The sequence below is a fragment of the Marmota flaviventris genome, chromosome 13 (assembly GCF_047511675.1).
Source record: "Marmota flaviventris isolate mMarFla1 chromosome 13, mMarFla1.hap1, whole genome shotgun sequence".
NCBI lineage: Eukaryota > Metazoa > Chordata > Mammalia > Rodentia > Sciuridae > Marmota > Marmota flaviventris.
Window position 1 is genome coordinate 19,526,416 of NC_092510.1, and position 26,387 is coordinate 19,552,802.

General features: G+C 35.2%; 1 protein-coding gene across 12 annotated transcripts in view; it reads left to right on the forward strand.

Moving 5' to 3' along the window:
- Positions 1-26,387, forward strand: part of Agtpbp1 (ATP/GTP binding carboxypeptidase 1) — a 277,856-nt gene that overhangs the window by 85,669 nt on the left and 165,800 nt on the right. For all 12 annotated transcript variants that reach the window (XR_011704081.1, XM_071600509.1, XM_071600505.1 and 9 more), the window contains 4 exons: positions 3,029-3,237; positions 4,670-4,847; positions 7,760-7,857; positions 11,778-11,894. Coding sequence is in view for 11 of the 12 variants with exons in the window: in XM_071600509.1 (XP_071456610.1) it covers positions 3,029-3,237; positions 4,670-4,847; positions 7,760-7,857; positions 11,778-11,894 (602 nt within the window). In the remaining variant the exon portion in view is untranslated. The remainder of the gene's footprint in view (positions 1-3,028; positions 3,238-4,669; positions 4,848-7,759; positions 7,858-11,777; positions 11,895-26,387) is intronic.

Sequence of the window (26,387 nt, forward strand, 5' to 3'; positions counted from 1 at the left end):
CCCTCAAATCCCCCATTGTTAGTCTTATGGATGATTGATTGAATAAATTAACATTTGAGTCTTAACATTTAACCTGTTGATGGAGTTCCCTTCTCCCTCCTCCTAAGATAGGCGTTTATTCAAGATCTTTCAAGGATGAGACCTACTTGCCCTTAAATCTGAATTGTTAGAATTGTTTTTTTTTAAATACTAGCAAATAATTATTTAAAATCTGATATTTAGTAAAGTAATGTCTTGTTAAATTTCGGAAATCACCATAGTATTTATACACCTGAGTTTTCACTTAACAAATTTACTCTTGAAATGAAACACACGATACTCATGTAGGTTGACTCTGTAGCTTTATTTTCATGTGATATGGTAAACTTTAAACCAAGATCACATACATGAATTTACTGATTATTTGTCACCTTGCTTTGTTGTCTCTGATTTTGTAATTCAAATTGTATAAAGAGTAAATCTGATTTGAAATGGATTAGAATAGCTATTTAAAAGTTTATTAAAGCATACTAATTTTCTGAATCATTGATAACAGAGTTATTAATTCTGAGTCAGTGCAAACTAAAACTCTCAGAAGTTTCAAATATTTTGTAGAAATTGGTTAACCTAAGATGATTGAAGTCTGATGTTTTTCAGTTTTAAGTAATAGTCTTCCTTTTATACCCTCTCTTCTTTTTAAAGAAGAATGCTGGGCAGACATACTTGTTTAGTCTATCAGGATAAAAAAAGTAATTGATAAGTGGTTTATATTTAATGTAGTTTCAAATTATATATGACATTAAATAAGATGAAATTTAATAATACAAAATAATATTTAGTAGCACATTACATTTATTTAAATGGACCATTGCATTTTGTAGCATTTTCACTTATTTATATTTTTTAAAATTCCTTTTTTTGTGTGTGGGGCAACAATAATTTACTTTAAAAGAGTAAATTTGACTACTGAAATAAATGTGGATAGATAGTTCAGTTATCAGTGCTGTTAAACTTAAATTTTCTTTATTAATTAGAGATGAGGAAATAGGCCAATAGTGAGTTGTGTGCCCTGAACACATGAATAAAAATCCCTGTATAATCTGTTGTAATTGTGCTCAGTATAGACTGTAGGTGGCTCTGTTCATTTCCTTTAAGGATCACCTCAGTACCTTTTTGAATTATAGCTGAGTTTCTTATTTGATCTTTCATAAAGAATTTAAACATTTTCATGAAGACCATTTGGACTATTGGGAATTCCCACAAAAACACATAATGTGTAATAGTTATAGTGATCATAGCAACTTTTAGCAAAATCATGTTTACAGCTAGTAAAGGCTTGTAAATTTCAGTTGGTATAAACAAAGTGTATATTCATTTAAATATATGAAATGTTTGTTGGTCAAAACAATTGAACTGCAGGCACAGTGTAGCATTCCTATAATCCAAGCAGCTCAGGAGGCTGAGGCAGGAGAATCTCAAATTCAAGGACTGCCTCAGCAACTTATTGAGAGAGACCCTCAGCAGCAACTCTGTGAGACCCCATCTCTAAATAAAATACAAAATAGAGCTGGGGATGTGGCTCAGTGGTTGAGTGTCCCTGAGTTCAATCCCTGGTACCCAAAACAAAACAAAAAATCCAATTGAACTGATTTTGTAAATAGCCACAGCCTTAGTAAACTAGCAATTTTCACAATAGGGATTTAAAAGCTTTCACATATGAGAGAGGCGTTTCTTCCCTTGATGAGTTTCTTCCTTCTCTAATAACAGAATGTAGTTCTGAAAGGGAATTAGTATGTTTATCTCAGTTTAATGTTTTGGCTTACTTGGACAATAGAATAATTCTTTCAGGCAACTCAAATCATTATCTTCTTCATGTCCAGGCCATAGATCAGAGGTCATTTTGTGGGTGAAATTGAGATTAAGAAGAGACTAGAGGGCTGGTGATTTAGCTTAGTGGTAGAGTGCTTTCTACATGACAATAGTTAAATGTCCAAACACATGTTTTATGTTTACCCTTAGTATTTTTTAGAGCAATCATATGTATACCTGTTTTTACTCTTCCTAATCCAGACAATGATGGATATTTGATATTATGAGGAAGAGTTAGGTGACTAGGCCCTGGGTTCAATCCCCAGCACTGCAAAAAAGAGAGGGGGGAAAAAAGAAATCAGAATTTCATTGTAGTTAAACAACATGAGATGGATTAATATTCCAAAGTTGTAGCCTTTATTATCCACTCTCCAAAGTAACACTGGGTGGCTCAATATGTTGCTATGATATAAATTCTTTGCTGCTATCTTAGTAAAATGCACTCTTTTGGTTAATAATTTTAAATATTAATACTTTAAAAATAATAAAATTAGGTTGAATTTGTGGATTCATTTCTGTTAATTATATCCCAATCAAATTGATCATTTACAGAAAACCTTTAATGTAGTTCTCATTATATTCAAAATTTAATTCCTCGAATGACTATTTTCTAATCATGTAATGCTTCTTCCCTTTCATTTACTGCAAAGTTGTTTAAGTATTTTTAACTTAGCATTGTTATGGCATGGATGTTTATATAATTGTGGGATAACTAGAGCAATTAATTTCAGTGGAAACAAAGTTTGTATAGGAATTACATTTTAATGGTGGTAATTTCATTGGGAATACCAATTTTGTGACAGAAGTTAATAAAAGTGATAACAGCATTTAACAAAATAATATTCACAGCTAGTAAGTTAAAAGCTTATACATTTCATTTGGGTTATTGTCAGTATATTCATAAGTTTTAAAATATAGGAAGTTTTTTTGATTTAAAAAGATATAAACATAATTTAATGAAGAATTTTGGTATTTAGAAATCATTAAACAATATATGGGCAGGAAAATTTCTGGAAAACGTAATGCTTTCTGGAACTTGTCATATTTAATTTCTTAGAAAAACATATTTAAATATGTAGTTGCCTTTCGTCACAGTTGAGGTTATACTTTTAATTTGATTTATTCCAGTACTTTCTCTTGTCATTTAAAAAATATTCTTTCTCAATTTCTTTTGTTAAAGAAACAAATGCCAGGAGAGCTGTAGACAGAGGATATGTCCAAGTGCTTTTAACAATTTATGTAGATTGGCATCGCCATGATAATCGGCATAGAAACATGCTCATTCGGAAAGGAATTTTACAGAGCTTAAAAAGTGTTACAAACATCAAGTTGGGAAGAAAAGCATTTATTGATGCCAATGGGATGAAAATTCTTTATAACACTTCACAAGTGAGTTATTTTCTTACTATTACTCTACTTATGTACTAATGATATGGTTTGGTTCTTAAGAAAATTAATTTGCAAATACTCAGAAAGGGTATATGTTATATATTTATATTTAAAAAATATCAAAACCAAAAGGCACAATCATTTCTCACTCAGACTGAATTTGAGAAGGTAGTCAGTGCACATCTCTGCAATGTGAGATTTTGCCCTCAGAAGATTAAAGGAAGATGTATAAAACCACCTATTGGATTCCATATAACTTTCTAGAATGTGTAGTCAGCTGTACATAACTCAGTTTTATGTAGATCCTATACAGCTGTTGGGGCAATTCTGTTGTTTTTGAGTATTCTGCTTATTTTCCTGCTGGGAAATAAGACTAAGAATAAGAATAAATAGAGAAGCTACTGTAGGGAAACCTGGAGTTCTAGTTCTGCCAGCCATCTTCAGCATTAAACATTTTTGACAGTATATTTAGTGAGATGTTTTCTAGCATCTGTAGAAGACTCAGGTATGGGCTATAGGAATGTTGTAATGCAACCCTCTTGTTTTTAGAAGTTCATAAATTTGTCCTTTAGAAAATGCCAGATAGTTGTCCTGGTTGTGCTGTCTTGGCTTTTACTCATGATAAATCATCTTTCTACATGACAATAGTTAAATGTCCAAACACATGTTTTATGTTTACCCTTAGTATTTTTTAGAGCAATCATATATATACCTGTTTTTACTCTTCCTAATCCAGACAATGATGGATATTTGATATTATGAGGAAGAGTTAGGTGACTTAATATTTTTGGGCCTTAATTTCTCATTTGTTTTGACAGATCAAATGTGAAACTGTGTATTGAAAATTTTACTATGCATCAAAAGTGCCATCTGAATGTCAGCTGTTAACTAATAATAATGTAATATGACATAATTGAAATCCCCTATGTCTTCACCCTTCTCAAAATAGATTTTTCTGGCAGCAAATCACTCTTAAATTTTTAAATTAGTATATTTAGGCTGTTCTTGCATAAGCTGAATAGCCAACTTATGAGAGGTGCATTGTATGAAAACAGATATAGTTCTGAGAGCGTTTCAGGCAAATGCATGTTGGCTTATATTTCTTACTTTCTTAATATTTTTCCCCCTTCTCATGTCCCCTAAATAATTTATATATAGTACTATGGTGACTTTCAGTATCAAAAATGGTACTGACTTCTGCATAGTTAAGATGTTTAGGGAAAAGTTCTACTAAATTTGCCCTACATGATATTCCTATTTATAAATAGACACTGTGAACAGTAAAGCTGTTTTACAATTATCCTGTGTTGTAATATTGGTTTTTGTGATGTTTGTCTCTAGAAAATTTTTAACGTTAATTTTCTTTTTCTGGAATAAAGTAAAATTGGTTTCGCTACTCACCAAAGATATATTGTCTTTTTTTTTTAAACAGGAATGTTTGGCAGTCAGGACTCTTGATCCTCTTGTCAACACCTCCAGTCTTATAATGAGGAAGTGTTTCCCCAAAAATCGCCTGCCACTCCCAACGATTAAGAGTTCTTTCCATTTCCAGTTGCCAGTTATTCCTGTTACTGGACCTGTGGCACAGTTGTACAGTTTACCACCTGAAGGTAGGACCACAGGGTGAATGCTGTCTCCCATTGGAACTGTGTGTCTGTTGATAGTTTTTCTTTATTTGTGCCTAATTATTTGGCAAAGAGGGTTTTAATGAACCTGATAAACCTTTACATATTATTTTAGTTAATAAATATTTCTTTAATATGAGAAATTGAACTCTACTAATTTAGGGAAATAGCATAGGATGTTTTACATATATGTAAATGTCCATTATGAGAAACTTTAAATATCACTTAAGAACATTAGTTGATACTTTATATAAATTCTCAAAATATAAGTTAAGAACATTAAACTGTCTTGGTAATTATGTTTAGTTTTACATTTGTTGCACATTAGTGAACTTTTTTTTTAAGTTAAAAAAACTGAATCCCCCAAATTGTTATAGTTTATGCTCAATGAAAACTTGCACATAACTTGTCTGCAAGAAAGTTTGACTCATTTCTTTTAATGGTTACATTATAAGGATGTAGTATAATTTATCTAACTAGTTTCTTACTAAAAGATATTTGTTTCCTATATTTTACTTTTTCATATTAACAAGATACAGATATTTTAGAAGTGAGTAACCGGAATTTTGATGTATATTCCCTGGTTTTAATTTTTTGATTAAACTACAGTAATTAATGTTATTAATTATTGGTAATGCTATAAGAATTCCATTGCATGTTTGGAATAGAAGATCTCATGCACTCTAAGCTGTATGATATTTGATATTTCATATTTGGGGTATAAACCCAAAGGAAAATATTATATAAAGGAAATATTAGAAAAGTTTTGGATAAAAATTAAAAACATAATTTGTCTCAGAAGCTGAACTGTATTTTCTTTTCTCACTGTCCAAGAAATAATTTTTCCTGTTTACAGTAGGCTTTACTGAATTCAGTCCCTTAACTTTTTCCTAAGATGTTCTTTGTTCCCTCTCTTTCTCCAAATGTCAGTTCTTGTTTATTCATGACTGACTGTTGTTAGGGTATAGGTATAAATAGACCCAGGTTACCATATGCAATATGAATACACATTTTTTTGTTATTTCAGAAAAGAATTTGAGACAATTTGATACTGTTAAAGTAGCCCAGTAGCATATTACTCAAATAATTATCATAAAAATTTTTATAACACAGTCTTTGCCTGAAAGTTTACATATATTAACTCTTACAATACAAGAACATTGGGAGTCAGCATATTCGTTTTTTTTTTTTTTTTTTTTTAAGATGAGGAAACTAAGATACAAATAACTTATGTGACTGCTTAAGATCAAATAGCCAGTAAGTTGGGTAGCCAGGCTTTGAATTCAGGAATTCTGTCCCCAGATCCCCTTTGCAATGCCACCTCAAGTTAGAAAGTTTTTTTTTTTTTTTTTTTCCTCCTTAAAATGTCTATCAAGAAGATTGGCAGGTAATCCCTAGGCAGTAGACCTCTGTTGTACTAGCTCATCAAAGGATGTTTTTAATTATTTCCTATGGTGGTTTCCTCATGTGTATGTGGAAAATGGGAATGAAAAAAAGAATGGTGAGGATAATTTTCTTTTTAAAGAATGGGACCTGTGATTTGTATTTTTGCAAAAATCATTCATACGAATGACTGTAAATACTGCATTGGAGGCTGGAATCCCTGTTGCAGAGGTTCTGTTGGTAAAAGAAAGGAAAGGAGAGCAGATTCTAAAGGGATAGTCAATAATCTTTACTATATATATCACATTGTAAATGGAAGTCAAAAGAATTTGGGTAGATATCTTTAAACAAATATTTTCTGTATTGTTTACAAGCACTGATGCTTACATGAGAAACCTCAAAGTACTCTTGCTGTTTTTCCCTTGTCTTCCCCACATCCGTGGACCTTGTTTTTGTTTTTCTTTTTTTTTACATTCTATTCTTTGAGTTCTTCTTTAATGTGTATTCTTCCTTCATTCCCATTATTGTTAATATTGTTTTAGTTAGGTTTTGTCTTCCCTTCTATTAATTGGCCTTGTTCCACTCATATGCTCCCTCTCTCACACCTGCCAGAATGATCATTTGAAAATGCAAGTTGAATTAAACCATTCTCCTCTTGAAAATCTTCAGTGCTTATCTTTTGTAGGTTAAAAAAAATCTAAACTATGGTCTACATTATTATAATCTTCATTTTCTTATTCTTACTTGCCTTTTAGTACTTTCCTAATCAGATACTGCATGCTAGTCCTACTCGTTATATTCCAAAGATATCATCTTATTTCCTTATTTTAGAATTATTATTTCTTCTTCTTAAAAACCATACCTACCCACCTTTATATTTACTTACAAGTCTGTTATACTTACTTCGAGTTACTGCTTAAGTACCACCTGTTCTGTGAAGTGATCAATCCCTTAGCTTAAAGCAGTTTGCGGTTAGTTATTACATCTTTGTTTTCCCTTAGAATTTTGAATTTTATGCCTTCAGTAACATTTTTCTTCTGTATTTATAATTACTTCTTTGCTCTTTCTGCTCTCAAGCCTCATGAGCTCCCTGAGGGTAGAGATTATATTAACACATCTCTAAAAATATTTCTTACATACAACATAGTATTTGGCACATAGTTATTGAAATAAACAGGAGGGTAATTATAAAAGGATGAAGTGAGTCATTGAAATTTATCATAAATAGGAAACAGGATGTTTCATTCAGGATACTATAAGATAAGACATTTACTATTTTTCTTTAAACTGAGAACATTAATAAAAAAACTAATTTATTCTTGTAATATTTGCTAAATTTAAAAGCACTTTCACATACTATCTCATAGGTTTTTCCAATAGTTGGTTGAGCCTTCGTGACATTTTTAGTAAGAAATCTCATTTATTTTTGTTATTGAAATACTTTATGCATATAACATTCTGCTTTGAATGTGCATATTGTAGAATGCTTACTTATAGCACATTTTGTATCACAGTGGATGACGTAGTAGATGAAAGTGATGACAACGATGATATTGATTTAGAAGCTGAAAGTGAGATGGAAAATGAAGATGACCTAGATCAAAATTTTAAGGTTAGTAAATTTTTATTAGTCACCTTTGTAAATTATATACTTCAGTTGTAAAACAAAGGTTTGGGAAACACACACACACACACACACACATAATGGTAGACCAATTTGTTTTAATCCGTATTGTTTTGTTACAGCTTATTATGGACACTAAGTAATTGAAAAACTAAGGCTGCTTTAAATCCACTGATCTGAAACAGACCCTAAAGAAAATTTTTTTCACTGTTTTTGACCAGAAAGATTTTATTTAACCCTCTTACTTAGATTTTGAAACCTAAGGAAATCTAAGGAAAGGTTAAGATCTAAAGTTTGCAAACTTATTTCAAAATGCATAACTTTCCGTCAACAGTCTGGGATATAAAAATAGTAGGAAAATATAATCTATAACTGATGCATTTTTGTTAGAATTTGCGTTTACTTAACGATTCTTAGGTTTTAGTTAATTGCAAAAGATGGGAAGTATTTACTGAATTGAGAAAATGTGAAATTATTGTCATATTACAAGAGATGTAGGTAAAATAAGCAGGTGGGTATCAGAATTTTATGGCACTTCTGAAAGCTTAGAAACTGCTTTGTGTTATTTAATGGTAAAGAGGGCTACTATAATATCTGTAGAAAAATGGTCCCTTTAATTTTTAAACTGTTTGGCTTATTGCGTAGTTTGATTTTCTGGCAAGGGAGGCTTAGACTCCTGCCTGCTTAGGCTTTTTCTTTTTAGGTCTTGAAATACTGCATTAAAAATGGGGCACACTAAGTAAGTATTCGACTCTCCTGAATTGAAGATACTGAAAATTTCTATTGTAATAGCAGATATAGAACCAGTTTCATCAATTTCATTATAGAACCAGATGTGATCACCAAGGCATGCTTTGGCAGAATTATCAAATTAGCCAAGTCAATGTCTGCATCTGACCTCAAGAAGGAAAATAGTTCAGGCTTTGATGGTCAAGGCATTTGGGGGAACCACATATTTGGCTCTGAACCTGATATAAGAGAAAGAACTGTTAGAATCCCAGTTAGAATTTAAATTCTCTCTATAAAAATGTGCCTTAGATAAGAGGAGCTATATAAAATGTAACCTGGATTCTTTGGAAAGTATTTTGGGGAAGTAAAATTTCCTAGCTTAATACTACATTTTCCAGAATAACTTTAAAAATATTGCCTCTTAATACGAGTCTTTCTTACATATTTTCACATCTATTAAAAACAAAATATGTTCAGTATAATTCATATTTCATGTCTCAGAGTTCTTATTTCAAATATCTGTTATCAGAGATATAAAGACAGAAATTGGTGAGGAATAAAACTCAATAGGAATTATAACAGCAACTGAGTTTGCTTCTGGAAAATTGTAGACATATACACACAAGTAACATACTTAAAATATTTTTTACTATTTGCGAGTATGTTGCATGTATCATTTATCTTGGTGTTTTTTCCATAAATACATCAATATAACCATATATAGTTAACAGCTTCATAAGTTTACAGTGACATTTGTCTAATCTGTCATCTGTATTCCATTTTGTCACTTGTCCTGTCTACTTAGTCACCTTTAATTTTCATAGATTTCTTTGCTTGTGACATTGACATTTTTGAAAACTAGAGTTGTTGGCTTACAACTGGGGTGTCAGTGATTGGTAAAATTCTCCCTACTTTACCTTAACACACCAGTTATAATAAAAATAGTAGTAATATTTACTGAACACTTAACCCTGTGCTAGTCAAAGGTCTTTACATATGTGAACCTTGAAATCCTCATAGCAGTATAGAAAACAGAGGCCCTGAGACATTATCAGTCTAACTTCTAAGAGATAGAGCCAGGATTCAGAAAGTAGTCTGTGGAATGCTGGCTCTTTACTACTGCAGTATAAGTCTACTAAAATATTACTTTTCTTCAAGGGCTACAGAATTGTTGGCTTTTTGAGACTGCTGAGCTGTATTAACTTCCTTTTTTCCCTTTTCTTTTGCAGCCTTTTACTTTTTTGGCTGTTAACACTGGAAATTTCCTCATTTTTCCTATTTTTACCTGAATCCTATAACTTCTTTTGTGCTTCTGTTGAACTGCTACATTGTAGTGGTTGTAATCTTTATTTGTATTCTCTTGTGATTGTAGTCTCAGATTTCTTTCTTCATCATGATTCTATTTTGTTTGTCCCAGATTTTACAGTCTGGAGTGTTTATAGAAACCTGGGGATTCTAGAAGACATCTCCAGATAGGTACAAACTTCTTCAGTACATTCTTTGTTCCTTCCTTAACTTTGGAAAATTTTAAGGAGTAGTAGCAGGCTGGTTTGTTTTTGATGAGCCTATCAGTAGCTCTTCTGTTTTTTCCTCAAACTCACATAGAAAAGTTCCTGCTTTTGGCTTTCAGAGTAATAGTTTTCTTTCCTCACTATGCTTATTTTATTATAGTAATTTTCATTTTTTATATTAGACAGCTACTATACAATGGAAGGCTCTATTTTCACAAAATAACATTAAATATTAAATGAGTGTGTTCAGAGAAAAACTACCTTTGTTAATTATTTTATTTTGGAATCATTATCTGTCTTATTAGATGTTAATCAAGAAAATAATTACATTATTGGTTCATAAATGCATAACAGATGAAATGACATTCATGTAGTAATAATTATACAGTGATGATATACTAACAATATTATTTAAATAAAATCAATTTTTATTATTTATGGCAATGAGAAAAATCTCATTCATTGTTATGTAAATAACCACTAAATCCCTGGTATGAAATAACAAGAAGCATACAGTATATTTTTCCTTTTAAATTACTAGTTAGGTGTAAATATAGTCAGAAACGTATATAAGGATTGAAATGTATTAAATTTATTTTAATACTGAAAAGTAATTTATTTTGGTACTAAGATCAATAGAAAATTAAAAATAGTATGAACTGAAAAGTAATAAGTGGTCTTATTATATCTCTCTTAAGTGATCTGTGGAGGTAATGATGATTTTGTATTTGTATGGGGTTGTTAAGGATCCTAGAAAATAGCTTTCTACCTTGAAAAACAGTGAATAGCAACACTGAGTTTTTCTAAGGGAACTTTATTTACCAGAGAGTTTTAAAGTGGGTGATAATTCTTAGTTGATATCGAGGCAGTACATCTTACTTACTTAGCTGTGTATGGTGTTTGTTTTCAGATCACTTTGACAAATTTTGCACTCTGGTTATCTCTTTGTAAGATGTGTAACTTTTAGCAAGCTCCTTAACTTCTCTTAATGTTATTTTCCTTCTCAGTTAAATGGAGCTAATGATACTACTTCATTAGTGTTTTTATATATGTAGATTAAATTAGATAATACGTGTAAAATACTTAGTGTAGTGCTTCATGTATTTTCAGTGTTTAATAAATGTTAGCTATTTTGATTATTGCCACCTTCATTACATATACATGTTTTTCAATTTCATTTTCCTAAGTTTTTAAAAAAAATATTTTGTTAAATTTACTTTTTAGTGTAGAAGGACACAGTAACTTTATTTATTTTTATGTGGTGCTGATGATTGAACCCAGTGCCACACATGTGTGAGGTAAGCGCTCTACCGCTGAGCTATAGCCCCAGATCCTTGTTTTCCTAAGTTTTATTGACCTTTAATAAGTCCAACATGATGGCAGTTAGGGAGATTGAGGAGAACAAACTTAACCTTGGTCTTAACACAGGTATTTGTCTTGAGAAGTCCAAGTATCCTGTTATATTAGAATAACCATGACCAAAATTAAGCAAAATTCAACAATAAAAAAAGAGTAAGCAAATTTGAATTTGAGATAAAGTCAATACAATCTTTTTCAGTGGTATTCTAAATTACATGTAATTAATAATTTGTAACATTTAAATCTGAAGTGTATTCTGTAATTTTTGTGTTTTTTAAAACTGTTGACATGCTATTTTAATTATTTCAGAATGATGATATTGAAACAGATATCAACAAATTAAAACCCCAGCAAGTACCAGGACGAACAATAGAAGAACTAAAAATGTATGAACACCTCTTCCCTGAACTTGTTGATGATTTTCAGGTACAAACAGAAAATTTGAATGTTCATTGATTTTTAACAAAAAAAACATTTCCCCTCTTTCTCAGGCGTATAGTCACTGTTTTTCATTTACAAAAATGTTAAGTAAGGGGCTGGGGTTGTGGCTCAGTGATAGAATGCTCGCCTAGCATGCACGAGGCACTGGGTTCGATCCTCAGTACCACATGAATGTAAAATAAAGATATTGTATCCACCTAAAAACTAAAACTATTGTGTCCACTGAGAACTGGAAGTAGTATTGCTTTTCTGAGTGACATTGGATAATTAATGTCAACATTCCATGCTGCAAAATTGCTTATCTTCAAAATGAGTGGAGGTGGATTCTAGTTTTACAATTCTTTCTTACTTTGATGCATCTCTCCCCTTCTTCTTTTTTTTTCTTTTTTGTACCAGATATTCAACCCAAGGGTGCTTAACCACTGAGCCTCATCCCTAGTCCTTTTAATTTTTTTTATTTTTGAAAGAGGGTCCTGCTTAGGGCCTTGCTAAATTGCTGAGGCTGGCATTGAACTCGAAATTCTCCTGCCTCAGCCTCCTGAGCCACTGGGATTACATGTGCATGCCACTGTACCCAGCTGGTACATCACATTTTTTTTTTTAAGAATCCCCCCTCTTTTAAAATTTTATTATTATTTTTTTGTAGTTGTAGATGGACAGAATGCCTTTGTTTTATTTTATTTTTTGCTCTGTTGCTGACATGTGGTTCCTTAGATAAGTCTTTGAAATGGTTCAGGATCTTAAAATAAGTTTGAACCAGATAATCTCTAAGATTTGATTAGCGCTTTTTATAAACTTATTGCTCCCTAAGTTCCATACTTAATTCCCAGTTGCTTAAAGAAGGCTTTAATGTGAGGCTATATGTGAGGGAGGAAAAAACAAAAGAACAAGAAATATCTATTTACATTTCACTGTTCTAAAGTTCTAATTGCTCAGGTTTCTCTTTGCGAAAGAACTTAGGAGTCTTGGGTACAGTAGTAATAGATGAGGCACTACCCCTCTCCCCTTGGCCCTAGTGTTTGAGATTTCCTGTAGATTTGAAGTGCTTTGGAAGCTACTTTGAAATTAGGAATAAGAGAAGGAGGTAAGGAATCAGGGAGGTCCACCCTAACCCATGCAAGGAAAGGAAATAAAAGAAAACAAAAGAAAAAGAGAGAAGGAGGCAGAAAGATGCATTTGGGAAAGGGTATGGAGTAATTTTCTTTCATTCAACCAATAGCAATTATCTGTCTGCTCTTTTTAATGTGTTCACGTCTAGCTAACAATCGCTTTAAAGTAAAACCCCAGAGATAACAAATACTGCTAAATCATGGCATAAAACATATTTTTTGAGGAGGGCATTTGGGAGGGCATTGATTATTATGTGAAGAAATCACATATTATGTGTATATAATGTGATCATAAGTTGATGTGGGAATAGAGAAGTGTAATTTTATAATGGGTGTCAAGACCAGGATTTTGGTTTTTGTTCTTTCATAAGGCACTTCTTTCTTTTAGATCATGCTGCATGTCTACCTTTTAGATTCCCTGTTTCCTAATAATTTATTATCCAGAATAAGCTAGTCTTGAAGGTATCCAGCATGGCAACTTTTGAACAGCTGGCTACCTCCTTCTATAGTTTTCCTGCTCTTTAAGCAGGTAGTCACTTTTGGTCTGACTAGATGTGGTCATATTGTAAAGACAGGCCTAAGTGTAAGAGCTCTGGAAAGTCTCCTAAGTTAGTTCTTTTTACTGTGTTTAGCCAAAAGAAGGTATTTCAAGTAGTATACATTTAATAATTCACTGTATATTTTCCCAGTAAATTTTATATAAAATAGTTAAAATATTTCTGTAATGTATGGAAAATAGCACATTGTCTTGTACTGGTGTAATTGGAAAATTATTTCTAAAATAGTTGTGTTAGCATTTGATAACCTTTCTCATTTTTAAGTTTCAGAGGAACGTACTCTTTCAGTATGTTAGTCTCTAGTGTTTGAAATGTATATTTGAATAATAGGCAGCAATATTAAGGGATGTACTGCCAAGTGTTGAAAAGATTGGTTGATTCCAGAGAAGAAGTGTTTGAAAAAATTTTATTCAGCCATTCTTATATCAATTTCTGGCAGATTATAAGATGTTATACATAAATGAAGTTAATTTGGATTATGACTTTTCCTACTCTGATTTGCCCATTGCTTTCAACATCACCCATTGAAGCTTAAAATGACTTGTGTTTGAATCCTGAGCACCACCCATTTTGTTTCCAGATGTGTAAGTCTACCACACAATGGCTAGAGGAGGCAAAATGGATGGTATTTGAAGGCAGCATATATTATTATTAAAGTTAATTATCAGCAGACTTTTAGGGGACCTTACTGTCCTTTTAAAGTTATAGTCATTTCTAAAGTAGTTGTTTTAGTACTTGATTATCTAATTTTTTAGTTTTAGAGGAACATGCTCTTTCACTACATTATTAGTCTGTATTTTTTGAAGTGTATATTTAAATAATAGGCAGTCACATTTAAGGGAATTAGATTGACAATTGTAGTTTTATTTGCTCTAGTTTCTCCATGGCAGAATATTGGAAGTATCAAAATTCTGCTTTTTCACTGCAGAATTTTTAAATTTATGTGTGGTAGCATAATGGCATTAACCATATAAATTGTTATATTTTATCTCCCCCCCTTTTAAATTTTGTTTTAAATTTTTCCCATGAAAGTTATCATGGAAAAGTTTAAAGAGTCATATTATTTGCCACAGTTAATCCTCTTTTGTTTTAGTCAGAGTTCTCTAGAGGAACAAAATCAATAGGAAGTATAATTATAAAAAGGGGATTTATTGCGGAGAAGATGGCGGCGAGGGGAGTGCATTGCCCCCGTGTGCTGCTTCACTGTGTGGGAGTATGACAAGTCAGGACGGCTAAAGGCTATCTTGTTAGGAATTTCCAGCAATAGTGGGGTGCTCCGGAACCTGGAGGAAGGATTTCCATCGCACGAGGATCAGCTACGGGGACTCAAACGCGAGAGGTTTGTCGCACGGAGGGTAACACTGCTTATTCAGCAAAGAGCCCCGCGGCTAGAGTCTGCAGCGCGCGCTGGGAAATGAGGAGATAGCGATGCAGGGATACAGTGCTGCAGTTTCTGCCAGCCGTGCAAGCACCATACTCAGGGCTGAATTCTGGGTTCGAGACGGGGGAAGGAAGCGGTCCATCTCGGTTCTCCACACCGGTCAGACCACAGAGGAGGCCAGCGGCCACCATGTTGGAAAGCTGACGTCACCATCCCTGTTTTTGACAGACCGCAGCTCATTCAGCCATAGAACAGGTAATTTCAGGCTTCCATTCGCCTGTGGCTTGCAGACAGATTGCTCGGGCTCAGTGCCTGGGTGCTTCTTAGTGCCTGCTCTTATCGGAGCGAGCACCGAGCACGGGGCGGCGGAGTTCCGGCTCCCGGAACCGCCCTGGCCCAGGGCTGGGGAGCCTGCGGAGGCTGCTTCTTGGAGTCTGCTCCTATCAGAGCATACACCGAGCACGGAGCGGCCGAGTTGCGGCTCCCGGAACTGCCCTGGCCCAGGGCTAGGAGCCCGCGGAAACTGCTTCTCGGTCCGGGTCCTGCTGAGGGCCGGTCAGGACTCACCCGTTGCTTTGGTTGCCCGGCAAGGGGAACGAAATGCTGCCATTTGCATAGGATACCAACACGGCAGAGATCTGATGCCATCAGAAAGCGGCGGAGGAGAAAACTTCATCAATACCAGCGGCGACAGAAACAGTTGGTCTCCTGGTAGGGGGCGTGAGGCACAAACACCCGAGTCTCTCTTGATTTGTCGTCGAGCCAGAGGGGAGGAGCCGGGCCGCTGCCAGCGCCCTGAGCAGGCCCAGCGGCTCCCGGCGTGGTGACTGCGTGACCCCAATTGGAGACGGGGTGGAGCGGAGCCCCCACCCGCGCCCGCAAGGTGGGCAGACCCGCGACCCAGTGGTACACGGGCGTGGTAGGAGGGGCAGGGCAGAGCCGCCGCCCGCGCTTGCAAGGTAAGCAGACCTGTGACAGACTGGCGGGTCAGGCCCAGCGGCCTGCCAGCGTGGTACACACGTCACCCCAACTGGAGTAGGGGCAGAGCAGATCCTTCGCCCACGCCCGGATCAGGCCCTGCCGGTGTGGTGGTCACGTGACCCCAATTGGAGTGGGGGCGGAGCGAAACCGCCACCCATGCCCGCAGGGTGAGCAGACCTGTGACCAACCTGCAGATCAGGCACAGCGGTCCGCAGGTGTGGTTGGAGGGGCAGGGCAGAGCCGCCGCCCGCGCCTGCAAGGTAGGCAGACCTGCGACAGACCGGCGGATCAGGCCCAGGAGCCTGCCGGCGTGGTAGCAGAGTCGCTTCCCGTGCCAGGAACAGGCCCAGCGACATGCCGGCGGGGTAGTCACGACACCCCAATTGGAGTAGGGGCAGAGCAGAGCCACCACCCATGCCCGAAAGGTGGGCAGATCTGCGACCGACCAGCGGGACAGGCCCAGTGGCCTACCGGTACGACAGACACGTCACCCCATTTGGAGTAGGGGCAGAGTAGAGCCGCCGCCCGTGCCTGCAGGGTAGGCAAACCTGCAACCGACCGGTGGATCAGGCCCGGTGGCCTGCCGGCATGGTACACTCATCACCCCAATTGGAGTAGGGGCAGAACAGAGCCGCCGCCAGCGCCCAGAACAGGCCCAGTGACCTGCCGGCGTGGTAGTCACGACACCCCAATTGGAATAAGGGGAGAGCAGAGCTGCTGCCCGCGCCTGCAGGAAAGAAACACAAGCAGTATGAAAAGACAAGGAAAGAAAGGACAATAAGCAATGCAGGTCAACGCAACTTTAGAAGAGGTAACAGCTGCAGCAGATGGAATGTCAGATAAAGAATTCAGGATATACATGCTTCAGATGATCTGGAGTATCAAGGAAGACATTAGACAGCAAAATCAGACAATGAAAGATCACTTCGACAATGAATTACGCAAACAAATCCAGGAAGCAAAGGATCAACTTTACAGGGAGATAGAGGTTATAAAAAACAAACAAACAGAAATCCTAGAAATGCAGGAAGCAATAAACCAACTTAAAAACTCAATGGAGAATACTACCAGCAGAGTAGAACACTTAGAAGATAGAACATCAGACAATGAAGACAAAGTATTTCAACTGGAAAAGACCATAGACAGCTCAGCAAGACTGTTAAGAAACCATGAGCAGAACATCCAAGAAATATGGGATAACATTAAGAGACCAAACTTAAGAGTCATTGGGATACAGGAAGGTACAGAGCTCCAAACCAAAGGAATGAGCAGTCTATTCAATGAAATAATACGAGAAAACTTCCCAGACTTGAAGAATGAGACAGAATCCCAAATCCTAGAAGCCTACAGGACGCCGAATGTGCAAAATCATAAGAGATCCACACCTAGACACATTATAATGAAGATGCCCAACATACAGAATAAGGAGAGAATTTTAAAAGCTACAAGAGAAAGGAAGCAGATTACATTTAGGGGTAAGCCAATCAGGATAACAGCTGATCTTTCAACACAGACTCTGAAAGCTAGAAGATCCTGGAATAACATATTTCAAACACTGAAAGAAAATGGGTTCCAACCAAGAATTGTGTATCCAGCGAAATTAAGCTTCAGGATGGAAGATGAAATTAAAACCTTCCACGATAAACAAAAATTTAAAGAATTCGCAGCTAGAAAACCATCTCTTCAAAACATCCCGCCAAAACATTACAGGAAGAGGAAATGGAAAATAACAATGAAAACCAACAGTGGGAGGTAGGACAGTAAAGGGGGGGAAAATAATCAAAGAGGAAAACAAACCATGTTTAGTAACAGAAATAAACAAATATGGCTGGAAGAACAACCCATATCTCAATAATAACCCTAAATGTTAATGGCTTAAGCTCACCAATTAAGAGACACAGGCTAGTAGAATGGATCACAAAACAAGACCCAACAATATGCTGCCTACAGGAGATGCATGTGATAGGAAAAGACATACATAGGCTGAAGGTGAAAGGTTGGGAAAAATCATATCACTCATATGGACTTCGGAAACAAGCAGGAGTGTCCATACTCATATCAAATAAAATAGATTTCAAGCCAAAGTTAATCAAAAGGGATAAAGAGGGACACTACATACTGCTTAAGGGAATCATACACCAACAAGACATAACAATCATAAATATTTATGCCCCAAACAATGGTGCAGCTATGTTCGTCAAACAAACTCTTCTCAAGTTCAAGAGTCTAATAGACCACCATACAATAATCATGGGAGACTTCAACACACCTCTCTCGCCACTGGACAGATCTTCCAAACAAAAGTTGAATAAGGAAACTATAGAACTCAATAACACAATTAATAACCTAGACTTAATTGACATATATAGAACATACCACCCAACATCAAGCAGTTACACTTTTTTCTCAGCAGCACATGGATCCTTCTCAAAAATAGATCATATATTATGTCACAGGGCAACTCTTAGACAATATAAAGGAGTAGAGATAATACCATGCATCTTATCTGATCATAATGGAATGAAACTGAAAATCAACGATAAAAGAAGGAAGGAAAAAGCATACATCACTTGGAGAATGAACAATAGGTTACTGAATGATCAATGGGTTATAGAAGACATCAAGGAGGAAATTAAAAAATTCTTAGAGATAAATGAAAACACAGACACAACATATCGGAATCTATGGGACACATTGAAAGCAGTTCTAAGAGGAAAATTCATTGCTTGGAGTTCATTCCTTAAAAAAAGAAAAAACCAACAAATAAATGATCTCACACTTCATCTCAAAATCCTTGAAAAAGAAGAGCAAAACAACAGCAAAAGAAGTAGAAGGCAAGAAATAATTAAAATCAGAGCTGAAATTAATGAAATCGAAACAAAAGAAACAATTGAAAAAATTGACAAAACTAAAAGTTGGTTCTTTGAAAAACTAAACAAAATCGACAGACCCTTAGCCATGCTAGCGAAGAGAAGAAGAGAGAGAACTCAAATTACTAGCATACGGGATGAAAAAGGCAATATCACAACAGACACTTCAGAAATACAGAAGATAATCAAAAACTGTTTTGAATCCTTATACTCCAACAAATTAGAAGATAGTGAAGGCATAGATAAATTTCTTCAGTCATATGATCTGCCCAGATTGAGTCAGGAGGATATAGACAACCTAAACAGACCAATATCAATTGAGGAAATAGAAGAAACCATCAAAAGACTACCAACTAAGAAAAGCCCAGGACCAGATGGGTATACAGCAGAGTTTTACAAAACCTTTAAAGAAGAACTAATACCAATACTTTTCAAGCTACTTCAGGAAATAGAAAAAGAGGGAGAACTTCCAAATTCATTCTACGAGGCCAACATCACCCTGATACCTAAACCAGACAAAGACACTTTAAAGAAAGAAAACTACAGACCAATATCTCTAATGAACCTAGATGCAAAAATCCTCAATAAAATTCTGGCGAATCGGATACAAAAACATATCAAAAAAATTGTGCACCATGATCAAGTAGGATTCATCCCTGGGATGCAAGGCTGGTTCAATATACAGAAATCAATAAATGTTATTCACCACATCAATAGACTTAAAAATAAGAACCATATGATCATCTCGATAGATGCGGAAAAAGCATTCGACAAAGTCCAGCATCCCTTTATGTTCAAAACTCTAGAAAAACTAGGAATAACAGGAACCTACCTCAATATTGTAAAAGCAATCTATGCTAAGCCTCAGGCTAGCATCATTCTGAATGGAGAAAAACTGAAGGCATTCCCTCTAAAATCTGGAACAAGACAGGGATGCCCTCTCTCTCCACTTCTGTTCAACATAGTTCTCGAAACACTGGCCAGAGCAATTAGACAGACGAAAGAAATTAAAGGCATAAATATAGGAAAAGAAGAACTTAAATTATCACTATTTGCAGATGATATGATTCTATACCTAGCAGACCCAAAAGACTCTACAAAGAAACTATTAGAGCTAATAAATGAATTCAACAAAGTGGCAGGATATAAAATCAACACGCATAAATCAAAGGCATTCCTGTATATCAGCGACAAATCCTCTGAAATGGAAATGAGGACAACCACTCCATTCACAATATCTTCAAAAAAAATAAAATACTTGGGAATCAACCTAACAAAAGAGGTGAAAGACTTATACAATGAAAACTACAGAACCCTAAAGAGAGAAATAGAAGAAGATCTTAGAAGATGGAAAAATATACCCTGTTCATGGATAGGCAGAACTAACATCATCAAAATGGCGATATTACCAAAAGTTCTCTATAGGTTTAATGCAATGCCAATCAAAATCCCAACGGCATTTCTTGTAGAAATAGAGAAAGCAATCGTGAAATTCATATGGAAAAATAAAAGACCCAGAATAGCAAAAACAATGCTAAGCAGGAAGTGTGAATCAGGCGGTATAGCGATACCAGACTTCAAACTATACTACAGAGCAATAGTAACAAAAACAGCATGGTACTGGTACCAAAACAGGCAGGTGGACCAATGGTACAGAATAGAGGACACAGAAACCAATCCACAAAACTACAACTATCTTATATTTGATAAAGGGGCTAAAAGTATGCAATGGACGAAGGATAGCATCTTCAACAAATGGTGCTGGGAAAACTGGAAATCCATATGCAACAAAATGAAACTGAATCCCTTTCTCTCGCCATGCACAAAAGTGAATTCAAAATGGATCAAGGAGCTTGATATCAAATCAGAGACACGCCGTCTGATAGAAGAAAAAGTTGGCTACGATCTACAGTCGGTGGGGTCGGGCTCCAAATTCCTCAATAGGACACCCATAGCACAAAAGTTAATAACTAGAATCAACAAATGGGACTTACTCAAACTAAAAAGATTTTTCTCAGCAAAAGAAACAATAAGAGAGAGCCTACACCCTGGGAACAAATCTTTACTCCTCACACTTCAGATAGAGCCCTAATATTCAGAGTATACAAAGAATTCAAAAAATTAGACAATAAGAGAACAAACAACCCAATCAACAAATGGGCCAAGGACCTGAACAGACACTTCTCAGAGGAGGACATACAGTCAATCAACAAGTACATGAAAAAATGCTCACCATCTCTAGCTGTCAGAGAATGCAAATCAAAACCACCCTAAGATACCATCTCACTCCAGTAAGATTGGCAGCCATTATGAAGTCAAACAACAACAAGTGCTGGCGAGGATGTGGGGAAAAGGGTACACTTGTACATTGCTGGTGGGACTGCAAATTGGTGCAGCCAATTTGGAAAGCAGTATGGAGATTTCTTGGAAAGCTGGGAATGGAGCCACCATTTGACCCAGCTATTCCCCTTCTTGGTCTATTCCCTAAAGACCTAAAAAGAGCATGCTACAGGGACACTGCTACATCGATGTTCATAGCAGCACAATTCACAATAGCAAGACTGTGGAACCAACCTAGATGCCCTTCAATAGACGAATGGATAAAAAAAATGTGGCATTTATACACAATGGAGTATTACTCTGCATTAAAAAATGACAAAATCATAGAATTTGCAGGGAAATGGATGGCATTAGAGCAGATTATGCTAAGTGAAGCTAGCCAATCCCTAAAAAACAAATGCCAAATGTCTTCTTTGATATAAGGAGAGTAACTAAGAACAGAGTAGGGACGAAGAGCATGAGAAGAAGATTAACATTTAACAGGGATGAGAAGTGGGAGGGAAAGGGAGAGAGAAGGGAAATTGCTTGGAAATGGAAGGAGACCCTCAGGGTTATACAGTGGAGGGGGTAGAGAGAGAGGAGGGGAGGGGAGGGGAGAGGTGGGGACGGGGGATGGTGGAGGATGGGAAAGGCAGCGGAGCACAACAGACACTAGTATGGCAATATGTAAATCAATGGATGTGTAACTGATGTGATTCTGCAATCTGTGTATGGGGTGAAGGTGGGAGTTCATAACCCACTTGAATCAAAGTGTGGAATATGATATGTCAAGAAATTTGTAATGTTTTGAACAACCAACAATAAAAAATTAAAAAAAAAATAAAAGGAAAAAGAAAAAAAGATCAACTCAAAAACAAAACAAAACAAAACAAAACAAAAACAAAAACAAACTTGCAGTTGCCTAGAAAGGAATGACAAACCTGGGGGTGAAATTAAAACTCCTGCAGGGGAAAGGGGAAAATAATACAAGGGGGAGAAATGAGGGGAAAGGGGAAAATAATACAAGGGGGAGAAATGAATGACAGTAGAGGGGGTAGAGAGAGAAGAGGGGAGGGGAGGGGAGGGGAGGGGGGGATAGTAGAGGATAGGAAAGGCAGCAGAATACAACAGACAGTAGTATGGCAATATGTAAATCAATGGATGTGTAACTGATGTGATTCTGCAATTTGTATACGGGGTAAAAATGGGAGTTCATAACCCACTTGAGTCAAAGTGTGAAATATGATATATCAAGAACTATGTAATGTTTTGAACAACCAACAATAAAAAATTAAAAAAAAAAAAAGGGGGATTTATTAGGTTGATTTATGTGACCAGAAGCTAGATAGTCCATAGTGGCTTTCCAGGCTGGAGAGCTAGAAGAACCAGTAACTGCACAGTCCAAGAGGCTGAAGCCCCACAACAAGAGGGATCAATGGTGCTACCCTAGGCCAAGACCAAAGCCTTCTGGAGAATCAGTGGCAGAGTCTGCTTTAGAAGAGTGAAGAAGCGAAAGTCTGATATCCTCAGATCATCACAGCAGCAATCAAGAACCCATTCAAGAATTGAGCATCTGCTGCTGCTTCCTTATTATTCCAACTTCTATTCCATCCGTGCTATTATCCTACTGGATGTTGCTGTTCATGCTTAGGGAGGGTCTTCATTTCGTTTGGCTATCCCCCATGCCAATCATTCCTAGACACACCATTACTAATACATACATAGCCTCTTCTTAATCATAGGCTTCTCTTAATACAATCAAGTTGACAATTCAAATTAACCATTATGTATTTCAATGCACTAGTTCCTGTAATCATTTTTAGTATTTTTAAAAATGACCCTTTCTCTAAATATATTTATAATGTTTCATATGTTGATTTGTTCTGTTTTCATTCATTAGTCTTTTTTTTCAGTGTCACCTTAATAGATATTCATTGACTTTCAGCCTGTCTTCTTTTCATACATAAGAACATAAATACATACATATTTATGTTATAAATATCCACATAATTATTTTTCTGACAGCATCTTATAAACATTCATTTGTAAGCACTCTCCCACTAAGCTACATCCCCAGCCCTCATTATCTTTGTTTTGAAACTTGATTTCCAATATGTTTTTTTTCTTTGATTCTCTGTAATTTCAAAGTTGGCTTTTTTTAATTTTATTTTTTATTGGTTCTTTTAAATTATATATACATCATAGTAGAATCCATTTTATCATAATTTATCATTTTTATTGATTACTAGCATAAGAGTAAGAGAACACACCATAATATTTTGCAACCTTTGTGTTTCGAAGGCTTTGTTACTATTTCTAGATGCCTAGAAGGAATTGTTTTACAGTTGTTAGGCACACTTGTATATTTACTCATTGTGACAGGATTGTTAATTGTGTTGAAAAGTGTCTTTTCTATATTTACGAAGTTTTATCCTAATTCTATCAATTACTGTGAAAATTTTCTTATTCTATCAATTACTATTAAAAGTTTCTTATAGTGATTGTGAATATATTTTTCTTTGCAAGTTTGTTAGTTTATATATATATATATATATATATATATATATATATTTTTTTTTTTTTTTTTTTTTTTTGAGGCTTATTGTGCATAAATGTAAATGAGGGGCTGGAGTTGTGGCTCAGTGGTAGAGTGCTTGTGTTGCATGTGTAGGGCACTGGATTTGATCCTCAGCACCACATAAATGATTAAAATAAAGATGTTGTGCCCATCTACAACTAAAAAATAATGTAAATGAGTTTTCTTCCCTTTGGAATGAAACTTGTTATCATTATGAAGTTATTTTCTTTATCTGTAAGACTTTAACAAATGTTTTTTAAAATATTAATGTAGTTACATTAATTAACTTTAGTTATTTCCCTGGTGTCTTTTCAAATCTTATTTTTAGCTTTTTATTTTCCTTTGCTGTATATATTTTAAGGAACATATAGTTTAGTTGGATTATTAAGATTGAATCTGAATTTTGTCATTTAACTGGAGCATTTGGATCATTTATCTATAATTATTCTGATATTGGGGTTTAATTTAGAAGATCTTATTTTGTATTTTTGTTTTTCTTTTTCTTGACTTCATTTGGATTACTTTTTCTTCTTCCAGTTTTCCCCATTTACTCATTTGAACCTAAAAAACCTTGTTTTTTTTTTTATTATTTTAATCAACTTGTGGGAGGGTGTATAATTTATGTAGAATAAACTGCATCCCTTTAAAGCCCAAGCGTGAGTACTAACATATATGCAAAAATTCTAGTTACTCTTGACATTCTAACATACTCACTAAAGCTTAAGTTCTCAGCATCTTTCTTTTTGATTTCTCCTTCAGTGATAAAAGGAAACAATCATTTCCTAAACTATTTTATGTTTTTGAAAGAAGAGCTTTTAAAAACCATGTGATAATACTGCTTTTTAAAAATATTTAGTGTCTCCCCACTTTTAACATTTTTATATCTTCTTTTTCCTCAGAACTTCTGTCTGGGATTATTTTCCTTTTACCTGAAATATGTGTTTTAGTGGCTTGTTCTCTGTCCTTGCTCTTGCCGTGTCTTGCTTTCTATCATGTAGTCTGAAAGTATTTTATCCTCTTGAAAGTTAGTCTCTAACCACCTCACCACCACCTGCCCCCTGGCTGCTTAAAAAGAAAACTTTATTGAAATATGCAATCAATTACATATATCTAAGATCAGTGAGTTTTGAGAAGTTTATGTACAGTTGTGACAACCTGTCCTAGTTGAGATACAGAATTATTTTTATCTCCCCAGAAAGTCTCCTTGAGCTCCTTTGTAGTCTCCTCATAGCCTTATTTCCTACCCAGGTAACTACTGTTCTGCTGTGTCACTGGTTAGTTTTTGCTCATTTTAGAGCTTTTTATAAATGGAATCCCCTAGTACTTACTATTTTGTGTAAGGCTTCTTTTACTCAGTTTGTTTTTGAGATTTACCCTTATTATAGCATAGTATCAATGGTTCTTTCCTTATTGCTCAGTAGTATTTCATTGGGTAAATACAGTATAATTTCATTAGTCAGTGATTGATGAGTGTTGGATTGTTTATAGTTTGGGTCTATTTTGAATAAAGTTGATACTAACATTCGTGTACAAAAATTTTTGTGGATATATACCTTCATTCCTCTTGGGATAAAACCTATGAGAGAAATTGCTGGTTGGTATGTGTAATAAATGTGTGTTTTCTCTTCATAAGAAACTATTTTTTGGTGGCTTTTCACATAATATTTTGGCTTTAATGCTTTGCAGTTTCTCAGAAATGTTGACTAAGTGTGGATTTTCTTTTTTAAAATCTTGTTTGGAAAAAAATCCTGTATGAGATTCATTGTGTTTGGATTATATCAGTTGTTTTCTCATAGAATTTGGAAAAAACTCTTCATTCTCTTCTTTAGATACTACCTCTTGCTCTGATACTCTTTCTTCTCTTTTTCTACAATTCTAATCTAATGGAAGACCTTTTTATTCTCTTCCATGGGTCTTTACTTCTTTTTCATGTTTTCCTTCTCTTGGTTTCTTTATGCTGCATTTAGGTAATTTCATCAGAACTGTCTGCCAACTTGCTAATTTCCTAATTATTTTTTTGGCTTGTCTAATCTGTTATAAGAAATATCCACTAACCATTTCATTTGTTTTTGATTTTTTAGAAGGTTTTAAAAAATGTTTTATCAGTCTTTAATTTTTTGTTTCTTATATTTTATTTCCTTAAACACAGTAAGTATAATCCTTTCTTAGTCTTTGTAATTTTAGTGTTCAAAGTTCTTATAGGTCTTTTTTATTTCTCTTTCTCAATTAGTATATGTAGTTTTTAAAAAAAAAATAGAGTAACTACGAGCTATTTATTTTCTTAATGATTTTATTTGTGGAAATTATGTGGAAACTCTAGTGTTATGTTGTTGCTTTTGACAGGCACAGTTCTAGATTAAATTCTTCCTTGAGGGTTTTTGGACCACCCAGATAATGTGAATTGAGGCTGTAAATTTGTGTGATGTGATGGCAGGCTTTTGGTATCAGTTTGTGAGTAGTGTTGTTTTTCACCATCTTGGTGTTAAGGCTTAAAACATTGGGTTTTTCTTGCTACTGTCTGTTTGGGGCTGAGGGTATTTCTAAGACCTCTATTTTGAAGTATTAGATCTCTGGGTTTGTCTTTGTGGAAGGATGATTTTCTTTTGGACTCTCCACCTTTCTAGTTCTGGGTTTATCTTCTGATCTTCATTCTTGTTGAGATGGGAAAAGCTATATCTACAGT